General features: G+C 36.5%; 1 protein-coding gene and 1 non-coding gene across 2 annotated transcripts in view; both read right to left on the bottom strand.

Moving 5' to 3' along the window:
• Positions 1–13,411, bottom strand: part of MALRD1 (MAM and LDL receptor class A domain containing 1) — a 690,246-nt gene that overhangs the window by 126,499 nt on the left and 550,336 nt on the right. The window contains exon 43 of the mRNA XM_063611006.1: positions 1,809–1,934. Within this exon, the coding sequence (XP_063467076.1) occupies positions 1,809–1,934 (126 nt within the window). The remainder of the gene's footprint in view (positions 1–1,808; positions 1,935–13,411) is intronic.
• LOC129492466 (small nucleolar RNA U3) lies at positions 11,544–11,757 on the bottom strand. Its single transcript, XR_008660900.1, has one exon. It is a non-coding gene; the product is annotated as a small nucleolar RNA U3 (small nucleolar RNA).

Here is a 13,411-nt window from a genome sequence, read left to right as displayed (position 1 = left end):
AAAATAATATACTTCTATAATATAAGTTAGGCATGAACAGGATTCATTGAAATATATGCAGTCTGCAACATCTATACAGTGCCCGAGCTTAATGTTCTTGTTTATGACTTAAACCTCAAGGTAGGTGAGGCCATATTCTGACCACGGTGAGACCACTATGGGAATTATTGGATGCTGTAAGGATGGGGTTCACAAAAGCCTATTAAATGCTGACCTTAAAAGAATATAATGTCGGAAAGAAAGAGTAACGTGTAATGTACATTGACAAATCTTTAGTGTGGGTAAGGCTTAAAGATATCTTAAAAACAGAAGCTTGGCTTTATTATATTTGATTGACAAGCCAAAAAGCATACAACATGCAAATAGATAAAACATAATATAATAGGGATTTTATTTCTGAAAACTGTATTTCACTAGTTCTTTATTTTACTCTAACCCAATAGCTGTGTCAATATGACCTACACTTTGTAAGTGAACTGTAAACATGACTGGTGACTAATGAAAAGAGACGGACAACAAAAATGTGTTCTATAGTATACCTACAGATTGTCTATGGCTAGGTATGAATGACAAGTCTTCTGTTTTTCTGATCCTGTTTTTAAAAGTAGACTATATCAAAGAAGATAACAAATTATAACATATTATATTTGTGCTCATATAGGAGCATGCTGAAGATAATCTCATCTTTATGTAAATAAGTTTGGGTCTGGCATAAATACTGTGTCTTAATACTGTCAAAGAATGGAGCCATTCAGTAATGGCTTTCTTACTCTCTGTAAAGAAAATAATACTAGTATCTCATCTGAAGTACTGGCATTCTGAGTGAAGCAAAAGTGACAAAGAGTATCCATCTTTGCACATTTTATGGGGCCACATCTGGTCATTTTTTCATTTGCTTTTGTACTCATAAAATGCAGTGCTGTGTGAGTACTCACTTGCAGCAGTATAAAAAAAAAGACTTTTTCACAATGTGATTTGATTATAATTATCATGCTTCTACCACATATCTCATAATGTTCCCCTCTCTTGAAAGATACAGAGTATTTTCTTAACTAGTTTTGATATAAAATATTTCCAACTTATTTAGGAAATTTCACTGAACCTATCTCTACCATTAATTTATATTATCCTATAGTTAGGACAAAATCATATTACCTTTAATGGTCTGTTATTTTATATATCACCTATGTGAAATAAAAAAAATCATTTACTCAGGAGGGATGTTAACAAAGGGCTACAATAAATTAGAAAATTTTAAAGCAGTTTTGATAAAAGTATAATGACAGATACATACTGTCAGTTCTTACGCTGTATAAATGTTCCAAGGTCAGAAGAAAGAAAAATGTTTAGAAGTCAAACTAAGGTTTAATAAATTTACTAATAAATATGTAAGTAGATTATGCAAATAAAAAACTCTTATAAAGAAGTGGACAAAAGAAGACCACAATTTAAAAATAAAATAATAGCACTAGATAGTTTAGGGTTTCCTTATTATAGAAACCAAGCAATTTTCAGAGGAGATATTATTAAATACTAATAATCTTAAATTACATTGTGTTAAAATTACATATTTGATTTTTCTTTTCATATCAAACATTGTGTAAAACTAGCATGAGCCCATTATATGTTTATAATTTTTTAGACATGTAGCAATTAATGTCAACATTTTTTCTGCCCCCAAACCAAGAATAGAAATCCAGTTATTCCATGCTTGCCATTATTTAGAGCCTTAAGTTTTAATATTTTCATTGTGTGCAGGTTAAGTTGCTAGTTCATATCACAAGAATATCTGAATGGAAATGGGGTACCTGAGCAGCTGGACTCATCAAGTTGGAAATCCATGCAGTCAGCAAAACCATCACAGCGCTGGTAGGCTGGGATACAGCTGTTAGAGGAGGCACACACCAGAGCACCACTAGAACAGCTCTTGTTGGCTGCAAAAAAAAGAATAATGATCAGGGGTGCAAGCATGATTTTTTTTTGTCCCAATGAATTCTCACAAAAAAAATATAAAACAGTTATTATATTACTCTTGATTTTTTCTAGTCTGATATTTTAGAACACAGTTCTTTTTGAAGAATATTTCAAATGGATTAAGTTAAAAATTTCTGGAAGAAAAAGCACATTTACCTGAAGAATCACTTCCCAGATGTGCATTCTTAGGGACTGAATTGTGTCCTCACCTCAACGTTCATATCTTGAAACCCTAACCCGCAATAGGACTGTATTTACAGATAGGAGCTTTAAGAAGGTAACAAAGGTTATAAGAAGAGAGAGACATCAGGGATGCACTGACATAGAGGAAAGGCTATGTGAAGACACAGCAAGAAGGCAGCCATCTGTAAGCCAAGGAGAGAGGCCTTAGGAGACACCAAACCTGCCTACATGTTGATCTTAGACTTTCAGCCTCCAGAAGCGGGAGAAATAAATTCCTGTTGTTTTAGCTATCCAGTGTGTGTTATTTTCTTATGGCAGCCTGTGCTGACTAATACATGCATTATGTAGTATTACACATATCATCAAATACATTGCATGAAATGCAAAGAGACACTGATCTGACTTCAATAGGCAAACATTTCAACAGCATAGAGATGCTATTACTCATAAGACTTCGGTTGTTTCGAAAAGTGTCCTTATTGATGCCCATCAAGAGCACTGATGCCTGTTCAACGGCTACCTAGTATCGCAAAGCATTTACCTTTCTGCATACAACTTGATTAATTTAATTATATCTGATTTGTCTATTAGGAAGCTCAGTTTTCAGTTCTAAAATTGTATTATGTTCTTCTTTCTTTAGGATTACAACTTCCTAGAAAGAAGAGGCTATGGTTGACATTGGTTTTATGTGTTAGAGTTAAATGGGAACTTCTCATTTCAGGCTGCCATCGAGTGTGAAATATGGTTCCTCTGTTATCCTGCTTGCTTCAGGACCTGGAAGCAAGAAGCCTGGGTTGCAGGCCTGATCCCTTTTCTGGTTCTCCTCTGGTTCTGGTCTGTGCCAGTGGTGATGTTCATCTTGTTTCTCAGAGTGTTTAATGGGATAACTCTACTCTCTAGCACTGTGATGTGCCTGGAGCAGAGGGAATGTGTCAAAGCATGAACCTACTGCACCATTTTGTCAGAAAGTCTGGATAGATTTCAAAAGCACTAAATGATAATGGTATTGATCTATACTTGTTTTCTAACTCTGCTCCTCTGAGTACCAGGGTTCAGCAGAAATATGTCAAAGGCAGCAGTAGATAGTCAAACTGTCTTGCATTTAACCCAGGTTCAACAAGAACAGCTTTGTTTTCCTCTGACTTACTTAATGGTATCATAGGTATTATATACAACTTCTCATTTGAACATTTTACTCCAAATCTGCTACTACAAGTTTAAAGAGGATTAGTCTGAAAAATTCCTTGCACATGAATAAAGACAATGAAGTTACAACCTTTTCAAAGTAAATTATTTAAATGACCCAAGAATAAATGTCCCCATGTATGGTTCTTATACATATATTGCCATTTCTTTCATAAATTATTTTTTTCTTCAAGTATAATTATGGTTTGGAAGAAATAATTTATTTTACTTATCATAGGTAATTGACACAATTAATTTTGAAAATGGCCTATTAAAATATATTTTAAAGTTGGACATAAAAAAATAGTGTTTTTGAGAATACGTATCTCCATTGACTGAAAATGCTGACTCTGAAAAATTTAGGCAATACTCTTTATTGAGCAATTCTTCCTAAGGTGCTAGAATATCAATTCACACCAAAAAATATTGAGCTTCCACCACATGTAACACAGTGTCTTAGAACTGAGGATGTAGAGTACAGGGGAGAAATTTAAAAATGAATGACCAGAATCAAACATGGTGATGACAAGAGAACAACAATACAGCAGTGATAAACAGCTCAAAATAATAACAAAAGAAATTCCATAAGGTCAAACTTAGTAGGCAAAGCATTGTTGTAGATAAGCATTTATAAAAACAAAAATTCCTTCAGCATACAGAGATCTATAAAGGCTGAAGGTTAAGACCAGAATCTTGAAATATATTTTAAATTTTAATATTTCTAGAGAAAAGCCATTTAGTAAAGTAGAAATAAAGTCTACAGATGGAAAATCAATAAGTTTTCTGTTGGTTCAGTGAGTACAGCAGGTCGTTTTTGACTAGGGAGGTTGGATAAGGAAGTAGCACAGATAAACCAAAAAAAAGAAAAACAAAGCTGGTCCAGGCACAGGGGCTCACGCCTGTAATCCCAGCACTTTGGAAGGCCGAGGTGGGCAGATCACATGAGGTCAGGGGTGTGAGACCAGCCTGGCCAACATGGTGAAACCCCTTCTCTACTAACAAAATAATAATAATAGAATAAAAATAGCCAGGATTGGTGGCTCATGCCTGTAGTCCCAGCTACTTGGGAGGCTGAGGAAGGAGAATCACTTGAACCTGGGAGATGGAGGCTGCAGTGAGCCAAGATCGTGCCACTGCATTCCATCCAGGGAACGGAGCAAAATTCTGTCAAAAAAAAAAAAATCTGTAATCAAATGGTAGAAATTTTCTAGGGTTTCAGGAGAAGACTGATCTTCAGCTTTCCCAAATGTCTAAATCATTTTAGGATATACATAGACAAGATAAATTACATTGCAAAGCAAGTAAACTAGGAAATAATAATCTTCAAATTCTTAGAAGATAAACTCTTAAAGCAAAATCTTACAAGATAATGTTTGTTAAAAATGAAGAAGTATGTACAGGTATATCTCAGCAATATGGCAGGCTCAGTTCCAGATAACCATAATAAAGCTAATGTTGCATTAATGCAAGTCACATAAAATTGTTTTGTTTCCCAGTTCATATAAATGTTATGTCTGCACTATACCTTAGTCAATTAAATGTGCAATAGCCTAATACCTAAAACAAAATAACTAGAAAATATTTAGTTTTTAGTTAAGCCAGGCATTGACTTCTCCTCTCTAGCTGTGGAAGTCCTAGGTGGCATCTTCTTCCAATAGAAGGCTGTTTTATTGACACTGAAAATCAGTTGTTCAGTGTAGCCACCTTCATCAATGATTTTAGCTAGATCTAGATAACTTGGTACAGCTTCTCCATCTCAGCATTTGCTGATTCATCCTGTACTTTCATGTTACAGTGCTGGCTTCTTTCCTTCAACTTCATAAACCAACCTCTGCTATCTTCCAGCTTTTCTTCCAAAGCTTCCTCACCTCTCTCAGACTTCACAGAATTAAAGATAGTTAGAACTTTGCTCTAGATTAGGCTGGAGCAGTGGGAATGTGCCAATAATGAACCCACTGCACCAGTTTGTCAGAAAGTCTGGATAGATTTCAAAAGCACTAAATAATAGTGGTATCAATCTATTCTTGTCTTCTAACCCTGCTCCTCTGAGTTCCAGGGTTCAGCAGAAATATGTCAAAACTTTCTTCATATCCACAATAAGGCTATTTTGCTTTCCTATCATTTGTGTATTCACTGGAATAGTGTTTTCATTGCCTTCAAGAATTCTTCCTTCACATTCACAACTTGGCTGTTTAGAACAAGAGGCCCAGCTTTTAGCCTATCTTGGTGTTCAACATGCCTTACTCACTAATAATCATTTCTAGATTTTGATTTGAAGTGAGAGATCCACATTTCCTCATTTCACTTGAATACTTAGAAGCTATTGTAGTTGGCCAAACTGCAATATTGTTCAGCCTCAGGGAATGGGGAGATCCAAGGAGAGGAAAAGACAAATGGGGGAATGGCTGGTTGGTGGAGAAGTCAGAATATATACAACATTATCAATTAAATTTACCATCTTATATGGGCATGGTTCATGGCACTGCACAACAATTACACTAGTAACATCAAAGATCACTGATCACAGATCACTGTAACAGATATAATAGTCATGAAGAAGTTTGAAATATTGTGAGAATCACTAAAATGGGATACAGACACGAAGTGAGCATATACTGTTAGAAAATATGGAACCAAAAAAGGGCCCGCATTGCCAAGACAATCCTAAGCCAAAAGAACAAAGCTGGAGGCATCATGCTACCTGATTTCAAACTATACTACAAGGCTATAGTAAACAAAACAGCATAGTACTGGTATCAAAACAGAGATATAGACCAATGGAACAGAACAGAGCCCTCAGAAATGATACCACACATCTACAACCATCTGATCTTCGACAAACCTGACAAAAACAAGAAGTGCGGAAAGGAGTCCCTATTTAATAAATGGTGCTGGGAAAACTGGCTAGCCATATGTAGAAAGCTGAAACTGGATCCCTTCCTTTCACCTTATACAAAAATTAATTCAAGGTGGATTAAAGACTTAAATGTTAGACCTAAAATCATAAAAACCCTAGAAGAAAACCTAGGCAATACCATTCAGGACATAGGCATGGGCAAGGACTTCATGTCTAAAACACCAAAACCAATGGCAACAAAAGCTAAAATTGACAAATGGGATCTAATTAAACTAAAGAGCTTCTGCACAGCAAAAGAAACTACCATCAGAGTGAACAGGCAACCTACAGAATGGAGAAAATTTTTGCAATCTACTCATCTGACAAGGGGCTAATATCCAGAATCTACAATGAACTCAAACAAATTTACAAGAAAAAAACAAACAACCCCATCAAAAAGTGGGTGAAGGATATGAACAGACACTTCTCAAAAGAAGACACTGATGCAGCCAAAAGACACATGAAAAAATGCTCATCATCACTGGCCATCAGAGAAATGCAAATCAAAACCACAATGAGATACCATCTCACATCAGTTAGAATGGCAAGCATTAAAAAGTCAGGAAACAACAGGTGCTGGAGAGGATGTGGAGAAATAGGAACACTTTTACACTGTTGGTGGGACGGTAAACTAGTTCAACCATTGTGGAAGACAGTGTGGTTATTCCTCAAGGATCTAGAACTAGAAATACCATTTGACCCATCCATCCCATTACTGGGTATATACCCAAAGGATTATAAATCATGCTGCTATGAAGACATATGCACACGTATGTTTATTGCGGCACCATTCACAATACAAAGACTTGGAACCAACCCAAATGTCCAACAATGATAGACTGGATTAAAAAAAGTGGCACATATACACCATGGAATACTATGCAGCCATAAAAAATGATGAGTTCATGTCCTTTGTAGGGACATGGATGAAGCTGGAAACCATCATTCTCAGCAAACTATCGCAAGGACAAAAAAAACACCGCATGTTCTCACTCATAGGTGGAAATTGAACAATGAGAACACATGGATACAGGAAGGGACATATCACATACTGGGGCCTGTCATGGGGTGGGGGTAGCGGGGGAGGGATAGCATTAGGAGTTATACCTAATGTAAATTGACGAGTTAATGGGTGCAGCACACCAACATGGCACAGGTATACATATGTAACAAACCTGCACATTGTGCTCATGTACCCTAGAACTTAAAGTATAAAAAAACAAAAAAGACTATGCTACCTGCAAAGACCGACAAAAAAAAAAAAAGAAAAGAAAATTGGCACTGATAGACTTGCAGGACGCAAGGATGAAGACCTCCAATTTGTAAAAAATGCAACATCTGTGAAGTGCAATAAAGCAATACACAATAAAACAAAGTATGCCTGTTTTATTTATTTTATTTTGTATGCACACAAAAATATGTGTGTATATATGTATCTATGACATATATGTGTGTATATATATACACATATTTTTTGTGTGCATACATATTTTTATCATTATTTTTCATTGCAAAAAGCTGAGATATCATATAAGATCATAGTTTCAAGGTTTTAAACAATGTAACATTTTAACATTTTTATACAAATATGGCAGATACTACTCATCTTCTTGAAAACATATATTTTGAACCCTTCCTCTGTTGGAGATAGGAATTTACCCATATTTCTTCATCCAATTTCTAATGTCACCGGTAACTTATTTTCAAGCTGACTATATAATAAAGAGTTCTAATTTATAAGTGGTATAAGTTCACAATTTTGGCACAAATACAGTTGAAACACATTAAAAAATCAGAAAATAAATGGTTTCAATATAGAAAGCTTTACTTTTTTCTTACAAAGTGAACAGTTTAGGTAGTTAAAAACTGACTTTGGCTTTATGACATTTGTAAACAAAAATATTAGTTTCTGTTGCATTTTAAATAGCATTAACATCATATTTAATATTTATAAATTTTCTTTTAAGAGTAGGTAGCAAATAAATTATGAATGCATCTAATATTTATTGGCATCCATAAAGCAAATAACATTGTACTGAATATAGGAAAATAATCTGAGCCATTTACTTCCTATTTTTCCTTCTTTATTAATATATGTACAACATAGAATAATTCCAAAATTAAGCCAAAAAATCCATACATAAAATTCATGGAAAACTTAGGTTTCAAAATGTTTCCATGAATAATATCTATTTTTTGGTACATTCTCTTTCAGACATTATATTTTAATATCTATAAAATATTTATTTGGCTGAGCACAGTGGCTCACACCTGTAAGCCCAAAACTTTGGGAGACCACGGCGGCAGGATCATTTGAGCCCAGAAGCTTGAAACCAGCCTGAGCCACCTAGCCAGACCCCACCTCTACAAATTTTGTTTTAAAAAATTAGCCAGACATGGTGGAGCATGCCTGTGCTGCTTGGGACACTGAGGTGGGGGAAATGCTTGAGCCTGGGAGGACAAGGCTGCAGTGATTTACAATCGTGCCACTGCACTCCAACCTAAAACAAACAAAGAAACAAACAACGGCCGGGCGTGGTGGCTCACGCTTGTAATCCCAGCACTTTGGGAGGCCGAGGCGGGCGGATCACGAGGTCAGGAGATCGAGACCACAGTGAAACCCCGTCTCTACTAAAAAAATACAAAAAATTAGCCGGGCATGGTGGCGGGCGCCTGTAGTCCCAGCTACTCGGAGAGGCTGAGGCAGGAGAATGGCGTGAACCCAGGAGGCAGAGCTTGCAGTGAGCCGAGATCGCACCACTGCACTCCAGCCTGGGCGACAGAGCGAGACTCCGTCTCAAGAAAAAAAAAAAAAAAAAAAACAAGAAACAAACAAAAATAGTTATTTCATCTATCATCCTAGAAATTGGTATTGTTTCTAACAAAATAGGCTAAGTAACAAAGGGCATTTTGTGCCACACAGCTCATTCACTCAGGTTGATGATACTTTAAACAATTCATGAATGGTTCATTGGCGCTACTTCCTGAAAGCAAAATTGCTTAATTGATTATAGTGCTGCATGGAAAATATATTTGAATGTAAATTATGTAAGACTATGGATGTATACCCATTTTCTACTAAAATAAAATCTATACGCAGCAGATCAATATTTCTAATGGCAGAGAAACTATGGTCTTGGGCCATGAGAATGAAGACTACAAGCCCTTCAGGGTACACACATCTAACATACAGCAGGATGGATATTTATTTTATTCTTGATTTAAATTCAACCAGTACTCTTATTAAAATACCTTAGCAGTTTAAATAATTTTCAATGAAACTATAAGATAATTTAATGGGGAAAGGATAACAGTTTATTGTGTGTATTATGTACTTTACCCTATTAATTTCATTTACTCCTCCAATACCTCCCTAAAACAGATTAATTACCATGATTTTTATGTTGAAAAAACTGAGGAACAGTGTTGTAAGGAATGAAGCTGATAAATGCAGAGGAATAATCTTTACACTGTTGTTCAAAAGCACTATTGGATGTTGAGATAATAGCTAACATATTTAAAGGCCAGTAGCAAAAATATTGATGATAATGTTTGATCTACAAGTCTTATGAACTTGGCCCCTTCTAAATCACCAGAAGCGGCATGCACTTCACAGGACACATCCACTACTATTGGAAAGGAGGTAAACCACCCAATTCTTCCCTTTGATTTTCACAGTTGTTCTGTCATTGATGGATAGTTTCCACGTACTCCTCTTGATCTATTCTCTACCTTCTCTCCACATCTGGGCCCTGGAAGGCTGGATGATAAGGATACATTAATAAGCCTTTTAAACTTCTGGTGTATGATTGGATTTGGCCAATGGGTAACACCACCAGCAGATTAATACAGAGCGAAGAGACTCTTTGAGATCAGCATGGACTAACTGCTTCCCTTAACTAAACATCACGCCTCTTACCAAGTACTCCCATCTCACTCTAGGCTCAGGCAACTGAACCTCCTTTCACACTCTTTGGTCTATAGGTGATAAAAAATCCCCACTCTTACTATCCCTTATGGCTTTGCTATGCATACTATTTCTCTAATAAACAATCCCCTTATCAATATTTTTTCAACTTATGTAATATCAATAACTATTTCTTGCCAGAATATTGACTGACACAACAGCTGATGAAATCTTGAAACCCTCCTGGTGAACAGAAGATGGCTATCAGAGGAATACCAGTGAAAAGAGTGTTTCTAGTTCTGGTGAATAGAAGATGGCTATCAGAGGAATATCAGTGAAAAGACTGTTTCTAGTTTTGTGCTGTTCTTCCATATAATTAACCATGCTTCTTTTTTCTTTTTTCTTTTTTTTTTTTTTTTTTTTTTAGGGAAGGGATATATTTGATAAAAACTATATTGCTTCAGTCCATGAAAAATTAATGTTTCCAGTGGAAAGATAATATTCAATACGAAGTGTTCTTAAATGTTGAACTCACAGGTTTATTTATCTAAACACTTCTAATGCTAGAAAAATTATTTCTGCAAAAATAAAGGCCTGTAAATATCAATTATTATTGATTTCCCTGTCTAAAATTGTAAACACCTCCAAATCCTTAGTCCTACAACATTTAAACATGAGAAAGGCACTGAAAACAAAGAAACCAATTCTTTTTTCCTGCATTCCAATCCAATTACAACTTCTTGAAAGAGTTATCTACAATTGATTTCCCTCTTTGACATTTCCCATTTGCTCTTAAAACAGAGTGGCTTCAGAATTCTACCCTCCCACTCCATAAAATGTTCTCTCTCCAAAATCACCAAAAACCACTTTTTGGCTTTTTTCCAATTTATATTTTTTAGTCCCTCTCTTATTTGATCTCTCAGAAACATTTCAACCTGTGAATATTTTGATACTAAAGGATTTTTGCCTTTAAGATCCTCAGTCTCTTGTGACCCCGCTATGTCTAGGACCACATCTTCTCAGTATCTTCAATGTCTGCTTTTTCTAAACGGTCTTTTAGCTGTTTCTTCAGGTTCTGCCTGCCACTTTATCTCTATCCTCTCTCTTTGATCTCATCTACACCCACAGCTTCAATAATCATACGCTGATGGCCATGTATCCTTATGTTATTTTAGCTCTCTCCTGAGCTTTATGTATACACTTTCAAACACATTCTGAACCTTTTCATGTGCATGGGTTTCAGGTATCATAAATACAACACATCTAAAACTGAAGCCGGATCTTCCCCCAACATGTTCTTCTCCTCTTATTTTCCCTAGCTCAAGCAATGGCACATGAGCTGACCTGATGTCCAAATCAGAAACTTGGAAGTCCTTCTTTTTTTTTTAATTAACAAAACCCACACAGACTGCATTCTCTCCCTTTTACTTTCTGGAAGGAAGAGAAGGACATAATCAATGGCAAATGGTAGTTGGAACAAACCAAGTCCAAGAGCCAGCTTCATGCTCAGGAGAGAAGGCTGTGCCTCCTCCTTGTGCTTCTGGTGCCCTACATGTTCAGAAAAACTTCTCTAGTGGCAAACTATAGACATGATCTCTGAAAGCACAGTCTTGGAAGTCACTGCTGATTCCTTTCTCTTCCTTATCACCTGACCATCCCTTAAGTCTATTAATAATATTTACCTTACATTGTTATCTAATCAATTGCTTTGTACTTGAACTGTGACATCTCCTAACCATTCCCTCTTCCTCAGTTCAATCCATCTCATTTACAACTTAAGTGCAATTACACAGCACTGGCGTGGTGGCAGGGTGGTGAGGATTCTGCAAGATCTGGGTCCTGCTTCTCTCTCCAGGATTCCTTCTACATTTCCAACCACAGGCTCTGCTCTAGCAACACAAAATATGCTTCACTCTAACGACTTGTTCTCTGCTCCTGGAACAATCTTCACTTCACTTGAATCCAGATCTCTGCTTTATTTGTCCAATGACTATTTGTCTTTCCAAGTTTTGCTGTGTAATCACTCTTCTTGTGAAAAGGTAAAGACTCCCTAGCACTATAGAGAGTTCCCTATGTGCCTTCTAACACGAGGTGCTTGTCTCTGTCATAGGATTGATAACATTGTATTCCTCACTTTCACTGACTAGCCTCCTTCACTAATGTATAGCACATCTTCAGCCTGAGCTCTGACAATGTCATATCCATCTGTCTCGCCAATGTATAACATAATATGTATCATCAGTTAAGATCTTAATGAGGTTTGTGAATAAATGAATGAATGAATGTGAGTTTACAAAATGACATTCTAAACCAATAGGGAAGCCCCCAAAGACTGTTAAATCTTCAAATGTTGGGTGAATTGTGGCCACTGATTCCTCTTATTCTATAATTTTGCTCTAGAATTTTGTCCCCAGTCTATTTCTAACATGGGCTTATTTCCCTTTTGGAACAGAACTTCGTAGGACTAGGCAAACTCCAATTTTCCAATGAATGCCTAGCATTATAAGGACACAGTACTTTCCTAAGCTTCTCTTTAAATAGCAGTTTTATTTGAAGCCAAATATCATATGGCTATATTGAACTTAATATGATTTCTATCAGCCAAATTACATTAGAGCTCTGATGGGAACAGGGATAAGTAACTTGGCAGGCTTTCTCTTTTCTATTCACCTCCATTTACTTACCTTGCTTCTAAGAAAAGGTTATAAGACCTGATAGGTTGGCTTTATCTCAGAGAGAATATACAGGTAGGAAATAACAGGGAGTTGGAAAACCAATTTGTTAGCCCGAACCAGGAAAACAGTTTCACTGATTTAAGGCTAAAGCCTTTAAACATACCAAAGCCATCTCTCTTTTCTTTCATTCATCTTTACTCCTTTTCCAATTGTTCCAGATTTCTAGAGGTCCCATATTACACTGGACCCTAAAATAGCCCTTGCTTTCTTCCTTCCATCTTTCCATCTTTCCTTCCTTCCTTCCCTCTATCCCTCCCTGCCTCCCTCCCCTACTTCCTCTTTCCCTCCCTTCCTCCCTTCCCCTCTTCCTTCCTTCTGTCTCTCTTTCTTTTGTTCTTTTCTTTTCTTTTCTTTTTTTTTGAGACAGAGTCTCACTTTGTCACCCAGGCTGGAGTGCAGTGGTACAGTGGCACGATCATAGTTCACAGCAGCCTCAAACTCCTGTGCCCAAGCAATCCTTCCACCTCAGCCTCCAGAGTAGCTGGAACTACAGTCATGTACCACCACACCTGGTTATTATTATTATTGCTA

Source organism: Symphalangus syndactylus, chromosome 10 (assembly GCF_028878055.3).
Source record: "Symphalangus syndactylus isolate Jambi chromosome 10, NHGRI_mSymSyn1-v2.1_pri, whole genome shotgun sequence".
Lineage (NCBI taxonomy): Eukaryota > Metazoa > Chordata > Mammalia > Primates > Hylobatidae > Symphalangus > Symphalangus syndactylus.
The sequence above is the reverse complement of the archived record's forward strand: the minus strand, read 5'-3'. Positions and strand labels throughout refer to the sequence as shown.